This window comes from Lytechinus pictus, chromosome 7 (genome assembly GCF_037042905.1).
Source record: "Lytechinus pictus isolate F3 Inbred chromosome 7, Lp3.0, whole genome shotgun sequence".
Classification (NCBI taxonomy): domain Eukaryota; kingdom Metazoa; phylum Echinodermata; class Echinoidea; order Temnopleuroida; family Toxopneustidae; genus Lytechinus; species Lytechinus pictus.
The window spans coordinates 18,285,844-18,309,558 of record NC_087251.1 but is presented as its reverse complement, the minus strand read 5'-3'; the positions used below and the strand labels follow the sequence as shown (position 1 = coordinate 18,309,558).

Genomic DNA, 23,715 nt, shown 5'->3' with positions numbered 1-23,715 from the left:
CATTCCTATACCTTTTTTTATCATGAAAATCAATAAAGCGAGCGCGAAGTGCGAGCTTAAAATATTTGATATTCCGATCTGAAAAGGGAAAATTGTGAGGTGGATATGGTTCATTAAAAAAGCTGATATGTTTCAATATAATTCCTTTGAGTGTTGACATAGGACTGGGACATTTTAAGAACATTATATGAAAATGGTGACTATCTTCCTATTTCCCTTCCTAAGCGCGAGATGAAACTTGTCGATATTCCATTCTGAAAAAAAAAAAAGTTTGATTATTAAATCAATATCTTATTTGATAACATAATAAGCCTAATGAGAGCGCGAAATCTGTTAATAATATGGCTTGAAAACTGGACATTTAAAGCACTTTTGTAATTATGAATAAGATGCATGAGTTAATATATTTTCAACAATCAATACGAGCGCAAATTGCAAGCATGAAATTGAGATTTTAAGTAGTTTGTTATAGAATAAATATTGAGATATACATAACTCACCAATCAAAATGCGAGCGTGCAGCGCTAACTGATACGTTTCAGTGACAATGTGACCTGAATATGGATATTTTGATAACTTTATGGAAAACAGGAAAATAATAGGTACCTGACAAATTGAACTTTGCGAGCGCGCAGCGCGAGCAGAATATTTTAATATTCAGACCATAAAACTGAAATTTTCACAGAGCACTTTTTAAAAATCAATTTGTAAATCAAACAAAATAATGAAAGTTCGATTTCCGAGCTGTAATATGCTTTGTATATTGACTTCAAAATTTGGTAATTTAAGCTCCATATTGAGCAAGATATGTAAATCACCTAAAAGCCAATGCGAGCGCGAAGCGCGAGCGAAAATTTTATATAGTGACATGAAAGGTTTTTAAAATTATTTTCCAAGTCTTCCCCTCATCTTATTTTATTCACTTGTCTTCCTCCTCTTATGTTTCCCCTTCTTTTTCTTTTTTCCTTTCTTTCCTCCTTTTTTTTCTCTGCCAATAGGGGGGGGGGGGGCCGGGCCCCTCGTCCCCCTGGATCCGCCTATGATTTAGCACGGAACAGGGACCGTGAACCTATCTACTTTGCAGAAAAATAAGATGTGAGCCACTAGCGTACCTACGGGGGGGGGGGGCAGAGGGGCAGTCTGCCCCCCTGACGAGCCACCACCCATGCATGTATCCCTGCCCCCCCTGACGAGCTTGAAAGACATTTTTGCCCCCCTGACGAAAATCCTGGAAAATCCTAGGTACGCCAATTGTGAGCCCTCTCCAACTTTACTTTTCGATTTCAAACCATGGGTCTATTAATTTGGAGTGTTATACAACGTATAGCTTTGTCAACTATTTTTATTCAGATATGTTGCGAAAGAAATGAATGAAGATAAAAATGGTAGGCGGAGCTTAAATCAAGGTTCCCTAAACCTACCAACCCTTTGGAAACTATTTTTATTTAGATATGTTGTAAAAGAAATGGATGAAGATAAAAATGGTAGGCGTAGCTTAAATCAAGGTTCCCTAAACCTAAAGCTATACCTACCCTTTGGAAACCCTTAATTGGTGAGGCGATGGTTACACTTCGTAATTCCGAAGGTTCGTAATTCCGAAGGTTCTTTATTCCGAAGGTTCGTAATTCCGAAACACGTAAATTGCCTATACCTCGATGTTCGTTAATCCGAAAACGAAAAAGGGTTCGTTAATCCGAACAATTGTGGCGTTATTCCGAAGGTTCGATAATCCGAAAACGAAATAAGGTTCGTTGTTCCGAAGGTTCGTTAATCCGAAAACGAAATAAGGTTCGTTGTTCCGAAGGTTCGTCAATCCGAAAACGAAATAAGGTTCGTTGTTCCGAAGGTTCGTTAATCCGAAAACGAAATAAGGTTCGTTGTTCCGAAGGTTCGTTAATCCGAAAACGAAATAAGGTTCGAAAAATGAAAACCGGGAAAGCAGAGGCAGAGGCAAGGGGGGGGGGCACCGTTGCTGTACAATTGTTATGAGGATGGGAAGGCAAGGGCGGCCGAACGAATTTTCGTTTGGGGGGCAAAGCCAAAAATAAAACTCATACGTCAAAATGGGCACTTTGGTTTTATTTTCACCTTGAGATTATAATCTGCGTGAAGTCATTGCGTGTTTTATAATAATTAAGTAGAGAAAAGCCTTTTTGAAATGACTTCTGATTATGGAAAGATGTATATTCAGGCTTTATTTTTCGCGAGAGAGTATATTGAGCGAGCGGCTTGGAAAAAAAATTCAAAACTGAAGTTGTAAAACTCGTTTTTGGGGTCAATCATTCTTAAAATGGCATTATTGCGAGGTGTTGCGAGCGTGAATCACAAGCTAAAACTTTGGGGCATTTCAATAAGAAATCAAAAAAAAAAAAAAAAATCAGAGCGTGCTTCGCGCTCGCATCATTTCTTAGCAAGAAATTCATATTTTTCATGATTAAAAAGTGAATAGAATGACCCATTTTTTAGTTCTAAACCTCGAAAAAGTTCGCGCTTCGGATTTGCAACAACCGTTTATTGGATATATATCTTGTTCTTTTATTAAAAACGTCCATAAACTGTCAATTATTTTCAGATCGAAATACAAAAAAAATTATGTTCGCGCTTCGTGCTCGCATCAATTGTTCTTTTAGATACCCATCTTGATAATAGGTAACGAAAATGTTTAAGATATCAGGCTTTCAGATCAGAATTAGAACTTTATTGGCAAAGAGTACATTTATGTTCGATGGCCCTAGATTTTGGAACTCCCTCGACAATAACATAAAAAACAGCCCTTCCATACATTATTTTAAAAGAAAACTGAAAAACTTGTTACTTAAATCCTACCGAGTTCTTCATTACTAATTCCCGCTCGTTATCATCTCCTCTCAGACTTCAAGTTATTTTTGTTAGTCTTTATCATTTTGTTTATCCTCTCTTTCGGTCGCAATTCGTCCTGATTCTTTTTATGTTTATTTTTCCTTTTGTCGTCCTGTTTTTTTTTTTTTTCGTTTTCTTTTTTCGTTTTGTCTTGTTCTGTGGATTATCCTGTTCTTTTTAATCTATTCAGTGAATCTCCGTAGGCAAATAACAACCATTGCGTCTCTCTCTTTCTCTCTCTCCTCTTTTCTCTTCCTTGATGGGGGTTCACATTATACAAGCTATGCTTTTGAGTGAATCTCCCATTTCCACATATACCTTTCTTCTATCTAAACTACATATCATAATTTTGTCTACAATAATGTTTTGTATTATCTTTATAATAATGTTAATTATCATGAATGTTTTGTATCGTAAATATTTGTTATAATGTATGAAAAATGATTTGTATCAATATTTATGTCATTTCTGTTGGAAATAAATCTGAATCTGAAAATCTGAATATAAAGAAATATCAGCTCGCGCTTGCCTTATCTGTTTTATGAGATACGCCTCTTTATCCTCCTCATGAGACACTAACAATCTGAAACAGGTACTCTTTTCCTGTTTTTAGGTCAGTGTATTGCAAATTTTAGCTTCTGCCTTCTGCTCGCAGTAATTGTTTACTTAGATACGAATATACAAAAATTACTATGAGAGCTAAAATTATTGTTCAGGTGTGAATGCATACAATTAAAAAAAAAATTGATCTTGCCCTCGCATTATTTATTTAAGCGGCCGATCGGGGAAAACGTAAGGAACCCCCCCCCCCGCATTGGGGAAAGCTGGATCAGCCCCGGGAGGTAACGGAACTGATCATGAACTACAAAGGGTTCACTCTTTTTTTTTAAATTCGGAACCCCCTCAAAGAAAATCATGGCTTCGGCCCTGATATGCACGAACACACAACACCCATATATAAGCATCACTGACGCAACATACACACACATGGGCCTACTGTTCGATGGATACGAACCTAAATGCATTCCATTTTTAAATTTCACATGGAATATGATTTAAAAAAAAATTAAATGTTAAGCTGTTATCATTTTGATCGTCATTAACATTGTCAACACTAGGCGTAACGATCAATGAAATTTCATTAACATTTATATTCTTTATTACCATTTTTATTTTGATCATCGTTTGGATTATTATGATTATTAGTATTACTTTTATTTCTATTACCAGCAGAAGCTGTTATTAAAAATGACATCCCCTCCAATACAAATCCTATTATCTGGAGGTTACTCGCACGCAACCAACAAACTTAATCCCCTGCATCCTTAAACCATTTGCTTATAGGCAGCAATTGCTCAGATAAAATCGAAATTAAGCCTATGCTTGATACGGGCGCCTATTCTTAATGCAATACATGCTTTGGCCACAACACACACAATGTATCATCGATCGTTATTACTATTATTGCATAATATCGTGTTATCTTGTAATGACAACACCGTTTTTGTTACCAAAATGAATTGATTTCATTTTCGGAAATACGAACCTTATCTAATTTTCGGATTAACGAACCTTATTTCGTTTTCGGACTAACGAACCTTCGGAATTACGAACCTCATTTCGTTTTCGGATTGACGAACCTTCGGAATTACGAACCTCATTTCGTTTTCGGACTGACGAACCTTCGGAATTATGAACCTTATTTCGTTTTCGGACTATATAACGAACCTTCGGAATTACGAACCTTATTTCGTTTTCGGATTAACGAACCTTCGAAATTACGAACCTCATTTCATTTTCGGATTGACGAACCTTCGGAAATACGAATCTTCGGAATAACCGAACCTTCGGAATAACGAAGCGTCGGAATTACGAATGTATGCGGAGGCGGTTTAGATATATTTATACATAAGAGTTTCATAACAATTACTCCGAACTTTTAATGCTTTGTTGCCAATTCTTATTCAAAGTTACTCAAATTTTCGACGTTCCCTAAAAATCTGGAGTATGTTTATGTTCTTTGCTTATTTCAAAAAAGCTGATTTAATTTGACCATATATCTATTAATAACTCCGTCCCATAAAAAGGGTCAAAGTTATTTTAGAGTCTTATCTCTAATAATATTAGTATTAAGGACGTTCCACAGTTATGTTTGTGCGCATTATGATCTGCGCATATTTTACACTCTACGCGCTGACGTCACAATGGATGAACAGGTGATTAATTAGCTGTGGGTATGAACTGATTTTTCTCATCATCTGCACTCTAACTGCAGATCCGATGCGTTAGTTTATGAAGCTAAAAAACTTTAATTATTCCATGGACCGTTAAAAAAAACATCTCTACAATTTTAAAATACTTTACTCTGCAGTGCTGCCAAAAATCACGAATATGACCCCGAGTTTGAATAAATGGTAGAGTGGTTTTGATTTTTTCTTCTCATAGATACAAAGCATTTGGCGCATTTTTGGTGTTTTAAAAAGCACATTTGCTCTAATGAAAATGCTGATAGTTTGAAAACAAGCACATAAAGCCCTATTTTTTAATGTTTGCACCTCTTCGGTATACCTTCTTCTACAACTTTGCAAATTTTGGTGAAAATGACATGGATTATGAATAAAGTGCAGCATTTATTGTACTTTTGTATTTTGTTATTGAAATTTCACTTTTTTTAGATTGGGTTTTTGTTATGTTTTACGCCATTTTTAAGAACTGACAGTGCTGTTAGACTTAAAATTGCAAACAAATAGCACTATAAATAGATTCTCCATTCTAACGATACACTTATTAACTCTCTTGCGGAATTTGATGACTTTTTCATGTATTTTGACTGAGTAATAGAGGTTTAAACTCATTGTAGTGATCTTGCGAGGTCTAAAAATACCAAATTCTTTTGAATGCGCAATCCGTAAGAACATTCATTCGGGTGAACTTTGAAGCTCCATAGCAAAAAATCAAGCACATGGACCGATGTTAATTTTTGCATATTTCGAATATTCAGGTTCTAAAGTATCTATGTGCAAAGTTTGGTGAAAATGACATGGATTTAATTTTAACTGTGGAACGTCCTTAAGCTTTAAGCTGAAGAAAGATTGGAAGAAATTTGGCCAAAAGAGATTGATATAGAAATCTGCAAGGTAATTCCATATACAGGCTGTCATAGAAAATATAATAAGTTTGAATACAGTTACATAATGCTTTACCGCGTAGATTATAATCTGTATAAATGTAAGTTGAGAGACAACCATTTATGTTCACAAGATGGTGTGAAATACAGGACAATGTTCATTTATTTGTAACGTGCAAGAAAACACAATTATATTGGGAGGTTTGATAGCATTGTATATCATCTTGTAGACATCAGGTTCGATTTTAACGTTGTTACTTTAATAAAAGGATACGAGTAAAAAAAAAGGTATTGAATTTTTATTCATCTTGTTGTGTTTTTATGCCAGGTATATTATCAAATTTCAATTGGAACAGAAAGCCGGAGTTGCATATTTCAGGAGTTGGGAATATTTTTTTTATTTCAAAGATTGATTTGTAATTGTTAGAAGTCGAGAAACGTTGTAGAAGAATTTTTTTAAACAGTATTGTTGAGGAAATAATCTCATGTTTTGGATAATATCGTTTATATCCTTTGTAACTATTTTGGCATGTGATTATTTATTGAAAAAATATAAAAAAACAAAACAAAACGAACTCAGTCCAGGATTTGAGTTGATTATATAAGTTACGACCACCCCCACCATTTCTCTCTCTCCCTTTATGTATATACTCAGAGCTACCAAGTTGTATTTTGCATTTTCAGTATTCTTATACCTCAAAATCAGTATTTTGACACAAAAATCGTTATTTTTACCATGTGAGATAAATATTTAGTATTTTTCCCCAAAAAAGTGTATTTCATAATAAAATGCTTGGCGCACTATTTTTTCTTTCGTTACATGTATATTGATTCGATGATTGTAAACCTTTGAAAATCAATAAAACATTAAAAAAAAAAATGCTTGGCGCACTCGCCCATCACGGCGCTCAAGCTGCATGCAAGCTAAAATGCGCACTGCTCTTGCAGATGAAAAAAAAAACCCATTGAAACTTGTGTATATCTCACCCTGGTTTTTACAAAATGATTGAAAAAAAAACAAGTTACCTGAAATTACATTGATCTAATAACCATATTTGTGTACGTTTTATGAAATAGAGACATATAGAGATGATTTTTCTCAATAAATTACGATTTTGTAAAAAAAAAAAAAAAACGTATTTTTTAAAGAAAAAAACGTACTGCCGTATTTTGGTTGCAAAAACGTACTAAATACGGCTAAACATACTGGTTGGCAGGTCTGTATACTGTATATATTTATTCATGAATACAAAATCCTTTCAACCATGAAAAATCTTCACACAAGGCAAAACATATAATGGAATGAAATAAAGGAGCATTTATAAAGTATTATTTATTCATATCATTCATAGCCTATCAGATAGGCCATTTTATTTATTGTACAAACAATCAAGTCACATCATTTCATCTTACAAAAATATATGAAAACAATTATCAGTGTAGCATATTAAGTTTGAAAAATCTGCTGCTTTTTCAACCAAAATGCATGTACAGTGCATATAACTACATGTATGTGTACATAGTAATTTCAGATGTGATTATTTTACAGATCTCTCAAAGAAAAATCATGTCCTAGTAGTCTGAATTTTTGTGTTTTCAGTTACGAGGTGATTAGTCTCGTTAAAAGTCAAGACATTGAATTTTTGACCAAATTAACTTGGAAGTTGGGATGCCGCTTTCAATAGTATTTTTTTATAGGGAAACAGAGAATGTGCGCTCTTGTAAAAAACAAAGTAAACGTGATTTTATCGCTGCAAATACATAAAAACTAGAGCAATTCCTGCTTTGGATTGAAAAGGTGGCAACAGTCTTTTGCATATTTCTAAAAGTAGAAAAGCAATGTGTATATGAGATACATCTATACATCACAAATGTACAATATACTGTACAAGTAACAACTCTTTGCACTCCACATCTCTATGTTACAACAAGATCATGAAATACATGTGAGGAAAGTCATTATTCAGAGTAAGTCTCTGAAATAAGATTCAGCAGTTGAGTTACATGGTAATACATAACATGACATTTTAATGATTTCACATAAACAAACCCTTGTAATTACCAACATTGTAAAAAAAAAGTATTCATAACAATTACACGACATGAAATTACAAAGAAATACACAAGGAAACCAAATCAAAACACAAAATAGAACTTTATATCATTCAAATTAATCTTACTACAATTAAAGCATAAAATTCAAGTGGACAATATCAAAACACAAAAACGTAATTCAATGTAAATCAAACAATTCTACATCAATTTGAATATCAGCAATCTTTTCATACATTTTTACATCTACTGATCTGGTAACATATATATGTCTGTAACAATTTATACAATTTTTCAAATCACAGTAGTATTAATATTACTAACAATTTATACATGTAACAATGATTTCAAAAAGAGCTTTAAAGACTTTGACATCATACATGTACATATACATGTAGCTGCCACAAATACATGTAGGTTCTGCTTTACATAAAATACATACATGCACAATATCCACTCCCTGGGGAGTATTTCAGCCAAGTGATTTGGCATTATAACGCAGAGCAAAGATACAAATGGTTATTATGCATTCATGCAATATCTCTTTATATTCGTACTTTTTCGAAATCCCTCCTAAATGTCCTAATTAGTTCTTGATTGGGCTTTAATTTAATCTCTCAGTGTCCAAAGTAACATGTGAAATTATACAAAGTGCTCATGAAATACTATTTCACATTGATTTTTTAATAATACTACTCATCGTGTTTAAAATTATGGCATTCATGCATTGAAAAATAATAATTTCTGTAAATAAGGAAATAAAGAAACATGTGACCTGATTTGAATCCTGGACCCTGTAATAAAGAGACTTGTTCATTATTCACTTTACCTAAGTCCTTCCCAATATACATGTACCTGTACACTTTAGCTTGCATATGCCTACATGTACTTATGTAAAACTGCATGTTCACTTCTTGTTATCATTATGATGTACCTCCAGTACCGGTATTCAAACAGTACCCTGCTTTTCAAATGCAAGAAAATGTATAAAAAAAAACCATGACACTGAAAAGATGCAGCAAATGGATATACCACTTACAATTCATAGGAAAATTAATCACATAAATGTATTTGGCTTTAATTAAACATTTAATATCTGATTGCTTTGATCCCAAGTTATCTTTATCAAATATGGACACGTAGCCTAAATCATCTAATCTTTCTTTACCAGAAATGCTATACTGCTACACTGGTGCCGGTTTGACGATCCCAGACCAGTAAAAATTGCTGTTGAGCCAGTAACTTTTTAGAAATATCCAGATTTACTGGTCTGACATGACCAGTAAAAAGTATACATGTATCAAACTGATACAAATGTTATTTTCTCCTCTTTTGTAAATTATAAAACTGGCTCTGGCATCTTAAAAATGACTCTCCAAAATTGAAAAATGGCTCTCATGTGTGTGTGTACTGTACTGTATTTTTTTTTTTTTTTTTTTTTTTTTTTTGGGGGGGGGGGCAATAAAAGAAAGCAAAATAAACTCAAGTCTTTTTTATGTTTTTCTTTATTTTGGGGACCAGTATTACAATGGAAAAACTGGATATCTACTGGTCTGACATGAACATGTTGGACCAGTAGAAAAAAAGGGTTAGTGTGGAGCCCTGTCTATATCCCTTTTTTGTTTATTAGATTTGACTTCACACACTTTTATTGTCAAGAACACTATTGGACTTATTTCATAACTATTCAATGAATCTAGTAGCAACAATGCAGTGAGTCCAAATGGAAACATGACATTTTAAGGTACTGTGCAAAGTTGCAAACTATATTTGAACATATACTGACTCACTCCATTATTTTAAATAACCTGGAGATCAAACACATGTAAAGGTCAACAAAACTGAGTTACAGTGTAAGAGTAAAAATCAGTAAATACATGTATCAAGCTTCACTACAGGCACTTTCAAAATTAGCACAGTATTCTCTTTGGCACAAAATACATTGATGTCATATGGATATGAAACAAAGTCAGTTTGTTTTCATGTTTACACTGTCGAGCAAAGAGCAAAAGTCACCTGTTATTTCAGTCATCAACAATGGTATACATGTACTTTGATGAACTTCCTCTATCCGACAGGCTCAGATCCTGGTCCAAACGGAATTGATCTTCATGTCAACAGATTTCCCAACATCAAGGTTTACATTGCCACATCCTCAGTATGAGCAATTCAAGCAGAACACCCTGTCACATCTCTCATCATAACTGGATAATAATAATATGAAAACAGAGAGAGAGAGAGAGAGGGGTGGATTGAGAAGGGAGAAGAAAAGGGAGAGACAGAAATAGAGAGAGAGAGAGGGGAGGGGGGAGAAAGGGTAAAAGAGAAATATAGAGATGACATAAAAGGTAAAGGAATAGAAAGAGTGAGAGGAAAAAAGGAAAGATAAATAATAGAAAGAGAGACATTTAGGGATAGAGAGAAAGAAGAGACATTAAAAATATATGATGATACAATCTTTTTAACTTAAATACCCAAATGTAAACAACAGAGCAGAAGAAATGACTTATCTACCCCACTGACATGATTCATGAAACTTATGGCACGTACATGTAGGATTATTTTCACAAGTTTTTTCATTCATTTTGCACTTGCATAAGGAAGCAGACTGGCGCTAAATAAAGAAACCGGGTGCTAATCAGGCACGAAAAGAGTGGTTTTCAGGACAACTTCCTGATATGAAGAACAGGCACCTATGAGAAGGGAAAGGGGCACACGTTAACACATAAAACAGGTCCTTCTCGGGTAAAAGGGGCACAGAACGTGTTCGTGAGGGGCACTTTTCATGGGTAAAAAGGGGCACTGATACAAGAAAAAGCACTTACATTGTATAAGATGGCAAAAAGGAACTTGCTAATGGCATAAAAAGGATCCTTTTCAGGTGAAAGGGGCAGAGGACATGTTCATGAAGGGCACTTTTCTTGGGTAAAAATGGGCACTGATTCGAGAAAGGGTAGTTACAAGGCAAGGGAGCATTTGCTCAGACATATAGCAGGTCCTTCTCAGGTGAAAAGGGCACAGAACACGTCCGTGAGCAGCATTTTTTTGGGGGAAAAATTGGCATTTATACGAGAAATGGCACTTGGTAACACCTAAAATGGGTCCTCTTCCGATGAAAGGGGCACAGTACACGTTCATGAGGGGGCATTTTCTTGCGTTAAAAAAGGGCACTTTTTCAGTGCTTCAAAAAGTGGAGGGGCACCTTGAAGCACACCCACTCACCAAGCCAGGATAATAATAACTTAAAAAATGATGGCAAACAAACATAGCTGGAAAATATATTGTGGAATTTGATATTTACTTTAAAATATCATCATTGATCGATATCATCCAACAGTTTAGTGGTCTACCATCTGACACATCTAAAATAAACATAGTTTTATTGTTTGCCTGTATCTCTGTATGTGCAAGTATATACAAATCAAGTACTTAGTAATCCCATTGAAATATTTGCAAAAAAAAATAGCAATATAGTAAAAACACACAGCAACAAATACATGTAGGCCTACATACATGTACGACATGAGCAATTTCCTGAAATAACAGGAAAATGTGAAGTGTGTAAATGTATGTAAATGCATTATAAAAAATAAGTCGAGTCATGCAACTCTTAGATTTGTCTCTTACTTCCCTGTATACACATGTGTGCACTGTGCAGGGAAACATTATAAACAAACATTATAAACAACTAAATTGGGTTTGTTTCTTCTGTTGATGCTACATGATGCCTGATATAGCAATGATTTTGCTATTAAACAAATGGTCTGATGGTCTGATTTGAAATGGAATTTACACTGTACATGTCAATGACTTGGTTAAAAGGTGCCATATGTTAAGGAAACTGAAAAAGTTCAATTTACCTTTGAAGGATTTAGTGACAAATATATGGGTTATACAGTATACGACCAATTTTAGAATATTGTGCTCCAGTTATCCATAGCAGTCTTACAGCAAAACAAAATAATACTATTGAAAGAATACAACGGAGAGTATGTAAAATTATCTTAGGACATAATTACATCACATACACAAATGCATGTCAAGTATGTAATTTACCAACACTTGAGGAGAGAAGACTGACACTAAAAAATTTGCAAAATCACTTTCAACTCATCCTCTGTGTAAGACATGGCTACCTCGAAAAAAACATACAAACATATCTCTTCGTCAAACAAACAACTATCAACAATTTCCAATAAGAACAACAAGATTTAAAAACAGACCATTGCCTTTTTTGGTTGACATACTCAACAAAAGATGAGTGTGCCGACTAGGAAAGACAATGCAAAATGGTCATCCCCACCCCACCATACAATTATTTTTGTCATTTAGATAAGTGTCAGTCTCTCTCCTTCAAGTCTGCCATTATCATATTACACTTCATTAATTCATTGCCTTTTATGCCTTATCTAAATTGTATTAACATTTAAATGTATAGCCTTTTTAAATGCATTTTACTATGGTTTTTACTGTATTTAATTGAGCCAAGTCAGCCAACACCAACTTGTAAACATGATTTTTCCAGCTTTTGCTGTTTTTTCATGTATGATTGTTAACATGTTTGATTATCAATACAGACCATTTTTTAATTGAATTTTTTTTAATTGAATGGTCAGCTATACTGAAGCTTACAGTACAGTAACAATTAAATTGCATGTACATGTGCAATGTAGCTCATTCAGGGGATGGTGCAAAAGGGGGTGACTGAACCCCCCCCCCCTTGGTTTTGCAAGAAGTGGAAAACAAAATAAAAGAGGAAGGAAGGGAAGAGATAATAAAGAGATTGCAGTCATGTATCTCTATACCACCCCTATCATTCTATTAACAAAATAAATGATGCTATTTTCCAGGTTGTGTTTCTCCTCTGTTAAAGATACACTGGCATCGCCCCGAGATCATCAATGACTTGACAGATATCAAGAATAGCAATAGTGGCAGATTCATAATTGTCTGAAATCGGTCTCCTGATCATTGTACCTGTGAAGAACTCTTTCAAGGCAAAAGGTTGCTACCCATGTTATAATAATGTTACAAATATAACTCTAAAATCTAGCTTATTCTGAGCTATCATCAAACTATTTAAATTTTGAGATACAAGGTTTTTTTCAGCCCACCAGTGAATGATATTGTTTGGTGAAAACTTACTTGACTGTTGAGCAACTTGTGCAGAATCCACTCTCACAGTTGACACAGATTTTTCTACATCCATAGCACAAATTCTTCTCACAGTAAGCACAGACAAAGTGAACTGGCATACCAGGGTTTTGACAAACTACACAAAGTACCTTTGAATAATCTGGAAGAAATTGAGAAAAAAGGAATTTATGATCCTGCTAAGCTTAACAGATAACATATTCTCGCAGTTCATAATGAAATATAGAAGCTATATGCCTGCATTTAGATAAACATTTATCTGTACTTGCACACTGTAATTGTCTGGGTACCTTAGGGCAACTGGGCCAATCTTCACTACATGTACATGATCCAGGCAATTATTTTTTTCTTGTATTTTCAGGGGCTACTTTTTACAACGTACTGCCTTAATCTGCAACATTGGATAAGCTTTAACATTGCAATGAATTGGGGAATTTCCATGGCTCTTTTGAACATTTTGGGGCAAGATTGCCCACAAGTCACTGTGTATTTTTTTTCAACACAATCTCTCTCTGAGAGTCTGTGCCTTTTGTTAGAGTAAACATGGTGTAAACTGTTCCATGAAAGACAATATTTGATTATAAATATGTAGTTTCTCTAGGAGTAAAATTTCAATATTTAAATAGACGATATCAAAATATAATTTCACATCTTGGTAATACTCACTCTTTTTTTACACACATTCACAACTAAGAATCAAAATTACAGATGACAATAACATGATGCATCAAAATTTCTGAATGTTCATGCAGTTATTGGACATTGGGTTTCAGCATGAAGTATTGTACATGCAGGGAGTTGGGAGTTAGAACTCCCTGGTACACTTTTTGTCTGATCTCACTTTTAGGTGGTTATGTTATCAAAGAAATAGAAAAAAGACTTCCCTCAATGAAAAAAAATATATTAATGAGTGGTTATAAAACTGGATTCAATTGGTGTGATATGTTCCAGCATTGGATGTCATTATTTTTTTGTGAAAAGAGAAAGCAAAAATGTCCCCCTCCCTGAATCCCCCTAAAACAAATCCCTCAAACATACAAAGAAACACTGATCTGAAGTCTTAACCATTTAATATCCATTAGGCTACTTCATTCCAATGCAGAGCCCACTAAATGACTGGCTATCAAATCAAATTAAAATTGTTCATAAAGACATTATAAAGCTACAAAACTGAATGGAGAAACTGAAAAAAAAAGAAGTTTGATCTGCCAAAAATCTAGATGTGAAAATTATTTACCTGGCCATGTACATTTATGAACGGGAAAGTGTGGACCAACCAGGGCTAAGACAGCTCCAGATGGGAAAGGGTACTAAAACACTATTGGCCAGCCTAATTCCCAAGTCACACTTACATGCCTTCATACATGTTTTTGGAGGGACCAAAATTTTATGACCTTTTAGGACATGAGAAATCTTCTTTAGCTGACCCAAGTATTGATGAGAACAATATATGCGGTCAAATAGATTTTTGTTGGCTATTTCTTTTGGCAAGGTGGAAAAGGGGCAATCAAGCCTAAAGCGGGACGTACATTTACATATGTAATTATAACTCTTATCATTACCTTGTTTTTTGTTAACACTCTTAAGGGGAGAATTACTGTAAACTAGTTGTCCTGACATGCTCAATCTATACTGATCGTTGTGACATGATGGAGGGCTTGGACTAGCCGTAATAGTTGTGGGATTATTGTTATTCTGTACAGGATTGTCTTCCATCATCTCGACCTCTTGACCTTGAGCAGCCATAGATCTCTGACCATCTCTCAAAAGCTGTAATGTGCGATCTGTTGGAAATTTCAGAAATAGAAATAGAATCAGTGGAAAATCCATAAAACATGACATTTTCTACAGTTCATGACCACAAATAAAGCTTTCACTTTTGAAATTCTGAGAAAGGTACATGTACAGTGCAGTCTCAACAATAACAGATCAACATGATTAATTTCCGATGATTTGGCTTCTCTATCTTGACTTTAATTTCTTTTTACTCTTTCAATTTAAACACATGAAAAAGTAAATTCTCTCCAAATAGATCTAGAGTCTAGACCTAGACTCTAGTTAAATATTATAATATTAACTTGTCTTAGGCTTAGCACCCCCCTTTCCTGTAAAAATATGATCCATTCTAATTGCATTTTGGGGGTGAATTAGTAACATAACCTTTGAAACAAAAACAAAATAGACCCAGCTCATGCAGCTCCAAACATGCAAAAGGCAAAGCCAAAGGGACGAAGTAAACTAAACGGTAACCAGAGATGGCCAAGCCAAGGCAAGCAAGGGCAAGAGCTTGAAAAAAATTACTGGTAGGCCTACATATTCTAGAATCTAGATCTTCATTAATATTACAGTCGCTCTTTTAATTATAACACAATCATAATGTGATGCTCACCATAGACCACTTTCATATTTGCTTCCTTGTTGACCCCCATATTAACTTGTCGTTGAGTCACAAATGTTTTCAGTTGAAAAGGGCAAAAGTCACCAGAGAAGGGATTCGGTCGTTTCGGCATTTTGATGACAGCAAAAAGACTCAATATCGACGATTAATAACAATCAGCGTGCAGCGTTGTAATCTAAAAAACAATGTCAATCAATGACAAAACAATATGAAAAATGTAGGCCAAAATGTACTACTAGTACTAGGACCGGGCATATGAATTGACAAGTAGAGAGATGAAGATTGAAGCTAAGTTTGGTGAAGTATGAAGTTAGGTCCCGCTAGGTAGATGAAGCTATAAAGTTTGACGTTTGACAAGTATCAGTCTCTGATTCTGTACTGTTTATGCACGCTGTTTCCCTATTGTTTATCATCTCAAGCTCGCAAACGGCGCGAAATTCCTACAGACATATGCCCTTTCTCAGCTAGTACGCTACTGTTGGCTGCTTCTGCTGTACAATTGAAGCTGCGGACAACTGTGCCAAACTCTTCGGGCGGGTAGTTGACGAGGTTTCACGATTTGTATTGGCGTCGATTCTCGATCGGCGACGCGACCGAGAGATCAAACAGGAAATAAACTGTACCAGTCTTGATCAGCTGTGCCTTTTAAAAATGGCGGTGATCTTGGAACATATTTTGTCCAAAAAGCTGTCAATTAAAGAAGTATTGAATTGGTTGGTTGACGGAAAATCTGTTGTGAGTTTATTTGTTCCCAATGAATTATTTTGATTTTCATTTCATGGTTTATTAAAACGTTGATAAATGTGTAGACTAAATTACTCAATAATCATGATAATCTATTGTAGTCCCATTCGTTTATTTCTGTGTAAGTACATGTAATAAACCCCATCTCATCACAACATTACATTACTGGATGTGGATCATTGGATGAATATGATTTCTCCTGTCTCTGGGGAGCAATTCATGAATGAAAGGACTTGTCGGAGGTTTTGTCTGGCAAGTCCTGTTTATCCAAAAGAACAGTGCCTCTCGGCTAATCAAAATCAAGAAGGAAAGTAGACAGGAATAACCGTCGTTTCTGGGGATTTATTCAACAATTTCTGACATTTTACTTTTTTTTTACATTTTTAATCCCCATTCACCGACGGTAGTGTGTTAGTGCGAGCCTGCATGTGTAATCTGGTTGGCAATTCGGAGGACGGGTTTTGTCCAGATTTTAATTTCTTTTAGATTCGAAATGACATTATATTATCTTGAACGCGAAGGCCCACTATTTTCGTTAGAAGTCTAATCTTTCTTTTGATACTACTGTATGTAAGTTCTAGTTACCGATGAGTTATTCCCCGGGTTATTCCTTATTTTTTAAATTTTCTGCCGGAGAGGAAAAAATGGCAGCCGTCAACGAGTTGTGCTTAATTATCAAGGCTTTCCGATTAAATTTTCGATATCCTGGCCAATCAATGCGAGCGACAAGTTCCGAACGCACGCACATCTACAAGCGCAAAGCAGCGGCACAAATCGCGATATATAGCGACTGGTAAATACGTCTGTAAGGATGATGACGTCATCAAAATTCAAAGATGGCAACTTACGTTGACCAACGAAAGGATCGAAGATGACGATGTTTCGATCATCATTTGAAAGGAATTAGCGGTAACTGCGGTCTAAGGTACGATATATCTGAATTTTTAACATTTTCCCGTAAATATGGATGTGATTTCTTTTTCATAATGTGACATTTTATGTACAAAAAAACGATCGGAAAATGGGGTTCCGCCGAATGTTAGATCTAACGTTCCTGCTAATACGTTGTCTGTATGTACGGGCCTCCAAGCTCTTCAGTCTATGTATTGGTGAGTGAGCCAACGCAGTTCAGCGGAACAACCAAAATACAGAGACTGAAGCTTTTGGTCTAGAAGGAAAGATGAGATGTCAGATCTGGGAGTGGGACTGTTGTGTGGGAGACTTTCAAGTTTCATCAACATATTTGTCCGACAAGTTGACAGATTTGACAACTTTCCTTGGTCGTGATTGCGACCCTTCCAACGGTGCCGTTGATCTCCGACCTTAGCGGGGGAAGAACACAGCAGAGAGAGAGAGAACAATTGGCTAAGATTCTAAGAAGCAGCGTTACTACATGTATGCATGGTAACTGTCATGTCAGATTAAATTGGACTTGTCAGATAAAATGTCTGACAACTCCCTTCATGTTGTTGTTGTTGTTATTTTAAATAGGCAAACTAGTCAGTTTTGACTATTGTTGCCTTGTAAATTTGCTTTCCCTTAAAAAAAAAAATAATAATTTCTTTGTTCAATGTATATCAGTTAAAAAAAGTAAAGGAAAGATAGGAAAGAAAAGTTCTTAGGAAATCGTGCAAGACCACCTCTCCTGCCCTGTATTAGTACGTTATCCTGACAAGCCCGCTCGAGGTACATTTCGAGGGCATCTCAGGTGTACAAACAAATTGTACTCCCTATGTCTCTCAAACGTGAGCAGGTGGCGCTCTATCCGATACCTCGTAGAACTCCATTTAAAATTCCGCAGGTGAAAATTTATGTCAAATCGATCAGATCAATATCAACATTTTTTTTTTTTTTACTTTTTAACAAAAAAAACATTTACAGTAGAATAAATACTGACATTCAAGGGCCATATGATAAAGTGAAAGTGACAAGAAAGGTGCACACATAGACTATTTAGGTGAAAACATCATCGATTACATCATAAACAATTACCCCCCAAGATGAATAATTATATATACACCTTGCTCAGAAAAGTATTATGGTCACGAAGTCTTGACTACACCCTGTTGTAATGGTTGCCATCCTGGCAACCAAATTGAAATCTATGAGTCCTTTTGAAATATCTGATAAGTGCACTTTGGGTCTTTACTGCGAGATTCTCCACTTTACGTTCCGCATCAGAGATATTGTTAACATTTAATTCAGCAAGTAATAGGGCTCGTTGAATTATAAATCTAGGGCAAACATATAAGAAGTGGTATATCGTTTCTCTTTCATTGCAGAAATCACACTTTCCAGTTGTGTGTCTTCCCGTCTTAAAAAGGAAGTCATTCAAACCCAAACCTCCCAAACGTAATCTGTGGATCATTTTTTCACCACTTTTGTCTGTGCAGAGATAATCAAAGGGTGTTTTTTCTGATACAACTTTCTGGTATTTTCTTAATTCTGAAGTTGACTTGTCCCATCTCTTCTGCCATTCATTTCTTGCAAGGACTCTTACAATCTTTTTTGTTTCTTGGATATTCAAACCATTATTTATCTCTATTTCTTGTTTTAGGGCTGCCTTTGCATAGAAGTCAGCCGTTTCGTTTCCATTAACCCCACAGTGAGATGGAATCCACTCTAAGCAAATCAATATACCTTTATATTTTAGACAAGTAGCGGTATTTATGATTTCTCTAACGAAATTATCATCGTTGTTTTCCTTCACTGCTTCGATAGCACTCAGAGAATCGGTAAAAATTACCACTTTATTATAAACATTCAAATTTTCCAACCACTGCAGTGCCAGAACAATGGCGACCAATTCTGATCTATACGATGATGTAAAATTTTGCATTCTTTTACATTCGATTACCCTCATTGCAGGCACGTAAAAACAAGCAGAGGCATTGCCGTGCACCGGGTCTTTAGAACCATCAGTGTAAATATGGATATTCTCTTTCCACTTTGTATTAATATACTCCACAGTTGTGTTATATTGATAAAAAACGTTATCACTTTTGGATACAAGCTCATGCAGCTTCAATGACACTTCTGGTGGAGAGAGATGCCAAGGAGGCATGGGTGTATAAGACTGAAAAGATTCAGTTGTGTAGTATATCTCATCTTCCAAAACTCTCAAACCAAAAGGTTTTCGTGCTTTCTTATTTTTTTCGTATTCAAATTGCCAACAGTTCTTCAATAAAGATTGGAGTGGGTGTTTGGCGTTTTGTCTTATTTTTGCTTTGTAAACCTTGCTAAGCATGTATCTTCTCAGATCGAGTGGTAATTCACCAGTATCTACCTGTAAAGATTCCAGGGAGGTACCCGGCAACGCCCCTGTGCACAATTTTATAGCCTGGTATTGAATAGTCAACAAGAAGTTCTTCACATGATCATGAGCTGAATCATATGCTTCTGCTGCATAATCCAACAATGGCCTGATGACCACTTTATAAAAAGTCAAAAGGCTTTTATAACTACTTCCCCACTTAGTTCCCACTAGTCTTTTCATTATATTTATTTTCTTTTTTGCTCTTGTTACAATCATATTTATATGTGGTCTCCATGTTAACTTTCTATCCAGTACTACTCCTAAAAATAGATGTTCGTCCTTTTGTGGTAAGGGGACCTCATCTAATTCAATCTGTACACATTTGTTAGTGTTACTAAAAAGCAAAGTAACAGATTTTTCTTTAGAAAGGGTAAAACCCCATCTGTTGAACCACTCATTTAGGATATTCACATAGGTTTGTACTTTTCTTTTTAGAAAATCAATGTTTTTTCCACTTTTCCATATAACACAGACAGTCGTCTGCGTATATAGAAATATTGACTGATTCGTCCATTGGTATGTCCGACAACATTAAATTGAAAAGGACAGGACTTAGGGAACTACCCTGCGGTAGCCCTTCCTCTACATGTATGTCCTGTATAACTGAGAGGTACTTATTTGCCCTGACCTGGAAAGAGCGCCTGCTTAAATAGTTTCATAAGAACTTGACCATGTTGCCTTGGAAACCAAGTTTATTAAGTTTATAAATCAAGCCTTCCATAGTCTATCATAAGCCTTCTCCATGTCAAAGAAAACAGCCAGGGTATGTTCTTTATTCCCAATACTTTTTTTAATGTAATTTTCAAGTTGGGTTATATTGTCTTTTGTGCTTCTTGCCTTTCTAAAAGCACTGTGGCAAGATGGTAACAAACTATGTTTTTCCATAAACCATACCATTCTTTCTTTGATGATTTTCTCAACTATTTTGATGAAACAGTCATTAAGAGCGATAGGCCTGTAGGAAGAAACGTCTGTAGCTTCCTTGTGTGGTTTCAATATTGGGACTATGACGCAATGCTTACATTGGAGGGGAACAATTCCTGTTTCCCATATGCTATTAATTATAGTTAACATTATCACTCTCCCTTTGTGTGAGAGATTTTTATATACTTCATACCCAACGCCATCTTTACCTGGAGAAGACTCTTTACATTTTTTAAATGATGTTCTCAATTCGTACATGGTAAAGGGTTCATTAAGGACACTACTACCCTTAGCATCACCAAATGATGATATGATGTCCTCATATTTTTTAACAATATCTATTTGTTCAGGGGTAAAAACTTTGCCCTTAAAACTATCGTTTATGTTTTTAAAGTGGTTGGCGAAAGTATCCGCAACGTCATTGCCAGTAACAACGGAACTATTCTCTCATGAGAACAATGTTTTTCCTGGGCGAAATACCATCATTATTGATCCTTTTAATCATATTCCAGATCTCGGATAAAGGGGTAAAACGATCAATGTCTTGACAGTACTTTTCCCAGTAAACTCTTTTGGCTTGCCTTAAAGTTTTCTGGGCAATAGATCTTTTCTTCTTAAAATCCTCCAATAAATCTGGAGGGGGTATTACATAACTTTTCAATTTGCTCCTTACTCTATTTCTCTCCTTTATTCTAGAGGAACATTCTTTATTCCACCATGGTACTGGGTTTTTCTTAATATTCTTGGTAGCTCAATGTCCTTTCAAATTTTCCAGGGTAATCTTAATTGATTCCATGAAAGAATCGAACTCTATGACCTTGCCTCCTTTCTGTAAGGTATTCCACTGCTCATCAGTTTGCCGCCTAAATTCATCTCAATTTACATTCTTTGTGGATAACATTGAACTGATAGACTGGGAGTGGTCGATCTTTGTTTGCGTACCATTCCCTTTCAGTATGTTCAACTGGCTTAACAATGGATAATGGTCACTTCCAAAGCTGTTGTTCAGGATCTGCCACGTTGTTTTGTTCGCTGTACAAGGAGGGGCTAATGTTAGATCCAAACAAGAAAAATTACCCGTGTGGTAGTCTACTCTAGTGGCACTTCCATCATTTAAGATAACAAGATTTCTCTCGTTTGCAAATTCTTCCACTACTTTGCCATTAGCATCTGTTTTTTTACTGCCCCATAATGTATTATGGGAATTAAAGTCTCCCAATATTACAAAGTTTTTCCCCCTCACATTTTTGAAAAGTTCATTCAGCGAATCTGTGCTAAGTTTGCTGCACGGGTTGTAGAAATTAACTACATTTGAAATCTCATCATCCAATAAAATTTCTAATGATATGATCTCCAGATCATCGTGTTTAAAAACACCTTTGTAGTTTAGTGAGGAATGGACGTATATAGCGCAACCCCCTCGGGACCCTCCTTTTCTATTCCTATATTCACATATATAGTCTGGTATCTGTAAGACCCTCCCCTCTTCTAACCAAGTTTCTTGTACACAAATAATTTCTAAGGGTCTTTTTTGTTGATTCAAAAATCTAATTACCGGGTAGCTCATCCCCGTGGCATTCAAGACCCTGTGCATTCCACTGGAGAATGCTGAATGCCACGAGGGTGATCAGACTAGTAGAATAGGCTGCGAATTGACTGTAAATCAACGTCTGTGGGATGTAAACCCAGAGTATTTTTCAAAATATGTGTTATTTCATCAAATGGATTACAGTCAGGCCTTGTTACTATTCTTATTAGTCTAATAAAGAAAGAAATAAGTGTGATGTCTGAAGCACCTTTCAAGAAATTACTATGCGTTTGGCCTACATTCTCAGACATTTTACTTGTCACCTCTGTTTTGGTAGACATTTGCGAATCCGAGACCATTTCCATTTCGGTTTGATCAGAAACTGCATTTCCTTTCTGAGTGTTTATTCTATTAATTGGATTTGTTACTTTTTTAATTTCTGCCTTGTTTACAAAATGTTTTCCCTGCTTAATTTCCTTGTTTTGTTCGGAGCATAGTCTCACTGCTTGCGCATATGAGATGCGATTTTGTACTTTAATTTGCTGCACTTCTTGTGCTTCTTTTGATGCCTCACAACCTTTATAAGCAGCCGAATGATTACCATTGCAATTTACACATTTGAAATGTTGTCGCTCCAGTTCGCAATTTTCTACCGAATGTCCTAGGCCACATCTGGGGCACCTTTCCTTAGCACTACATCCACTTGCTAAATGCCCGTATCTTTGGCATTTAAAGCACCTGGGTGCTGGTGGAATGTATTCCTTGACTCTTATTTTCTGGAAGCAAAATTCAACATGTTCTGGAATTTGGGGGGTAGAGAAGAACAATATTACTGTCTTTAGGGGCTTCAAATCACCCTCAATTCGTTTCTTCATTCTCTCAACCTTCACTACTCTGCTTTGTTCTAGCTCCTTCAGAATATCTTCCTCAGAAGTTTCTAGAGAAATTCCAAATATGACCCCTTTCGAGGCATAGGTTTTTTCCTCTATTTTAAGTTGAATATTTCTGGTATCTGAGTTAAGGCTTTACGTTGCTTCTCATTTTTACACTTTACTAAGAGACCCTTCCCACCTCGTACAAACTTAATGAAGTCAGGGGGAGACCTGCAATCCTTTCCAATATCCTTCTTGACAGTTAGTTCATTAACTACACTAAGGTTTTTATTTCTATCAATGGGTACTAAGAGTACCTTTAAGTGGTCTGCTTTTGGGGCATTTATTCCTGTTTTGAAAGGAGTTGACAGCAGTGTGCCAAAATCGGTATCCGCTGCCAGCTCTTCAACATCACTTAAACTACCTTCTCTCAATATTTTCTTGGCTAATTTTAGTTTTCTTATTACTTGAAAACCTCCCTCCTCTTCTGGAGGCTTGCGGTGAGCTAGATTCTCCGCCACGTTAGTGGCGCCCGCCATTGTGGTTTGGCGGGAAATTCAAACCCTCGCTATATCTAAGTGCAGAGTGCGTGAAAGGCCCAAAAATGTCAGCTTACCCTTCTGCAATCCGAATTTCCCCAAAATTAGCAATAGCAAAATCCAAAAGGATCCAAGGTATAAATCCTAATTCCTATATAAATCAAAAAGATAGTCCAAAATCGAAAATGAAACAGCATAGCAC

General features: G+C 35.7%; 1 protein-coding gene across 1 annotated transcript; it reads right to left on the bottom strand.

Moving 5' to 3' along the window:
* Positions 1-7,294: 7,294 nt before the first annotated feature.
* LOC129264832 (apoptosis regulatory protein Siva-like) lies at positions 7,295-16,156 on the bottom strand. Its single transcript, XM_064102131.1, has 4 exons — positions 15,582-16,156; positions 14,755-14,976; positions 13,184-13,334; positions 7,295-10,242 (listed from the first exon to the last, which is right to left on the bottom strand). The coding sequence occupies exons 1-4, from the start codon at positions 15,700-15,702 to the stop codon at positions 10,194-10,196; spliced, it is 543 nt and encodes a 180-aa protein (XP_063958201.1). The 5' UTR covers positions 15,703-16,156; the 3' UTR covers positions 7,295-10,193.
* Positions 16,157-23,715: the final 7,559 nt, after the last annotated feature.

Bases quoted from the DNA above. Each gene is read 5' to 3' on its own strand.
- LOC129264832 (XM_064102131.1), bottom strand. From the start codon at position 15,702: ATGCCGAAACGACCGAATCCCTTCTCTGGTGACTTTTGCCCTTTTCAA. The intron at 13,335-14,754 runs GTAATGATAAGA...AATTTCTTCCAG, and splicing joins GAGTGTTAACAAAAAACAAG to ATTATTCAAAGGTACTTTGT. The intron at 10,243-13,183 runs GTAAGTTTTCAC...ATTATTATCCAG, and splicing joins ACAAGTTGCTCAACAGTCAA to TTATGATGAGAGATGTGACA.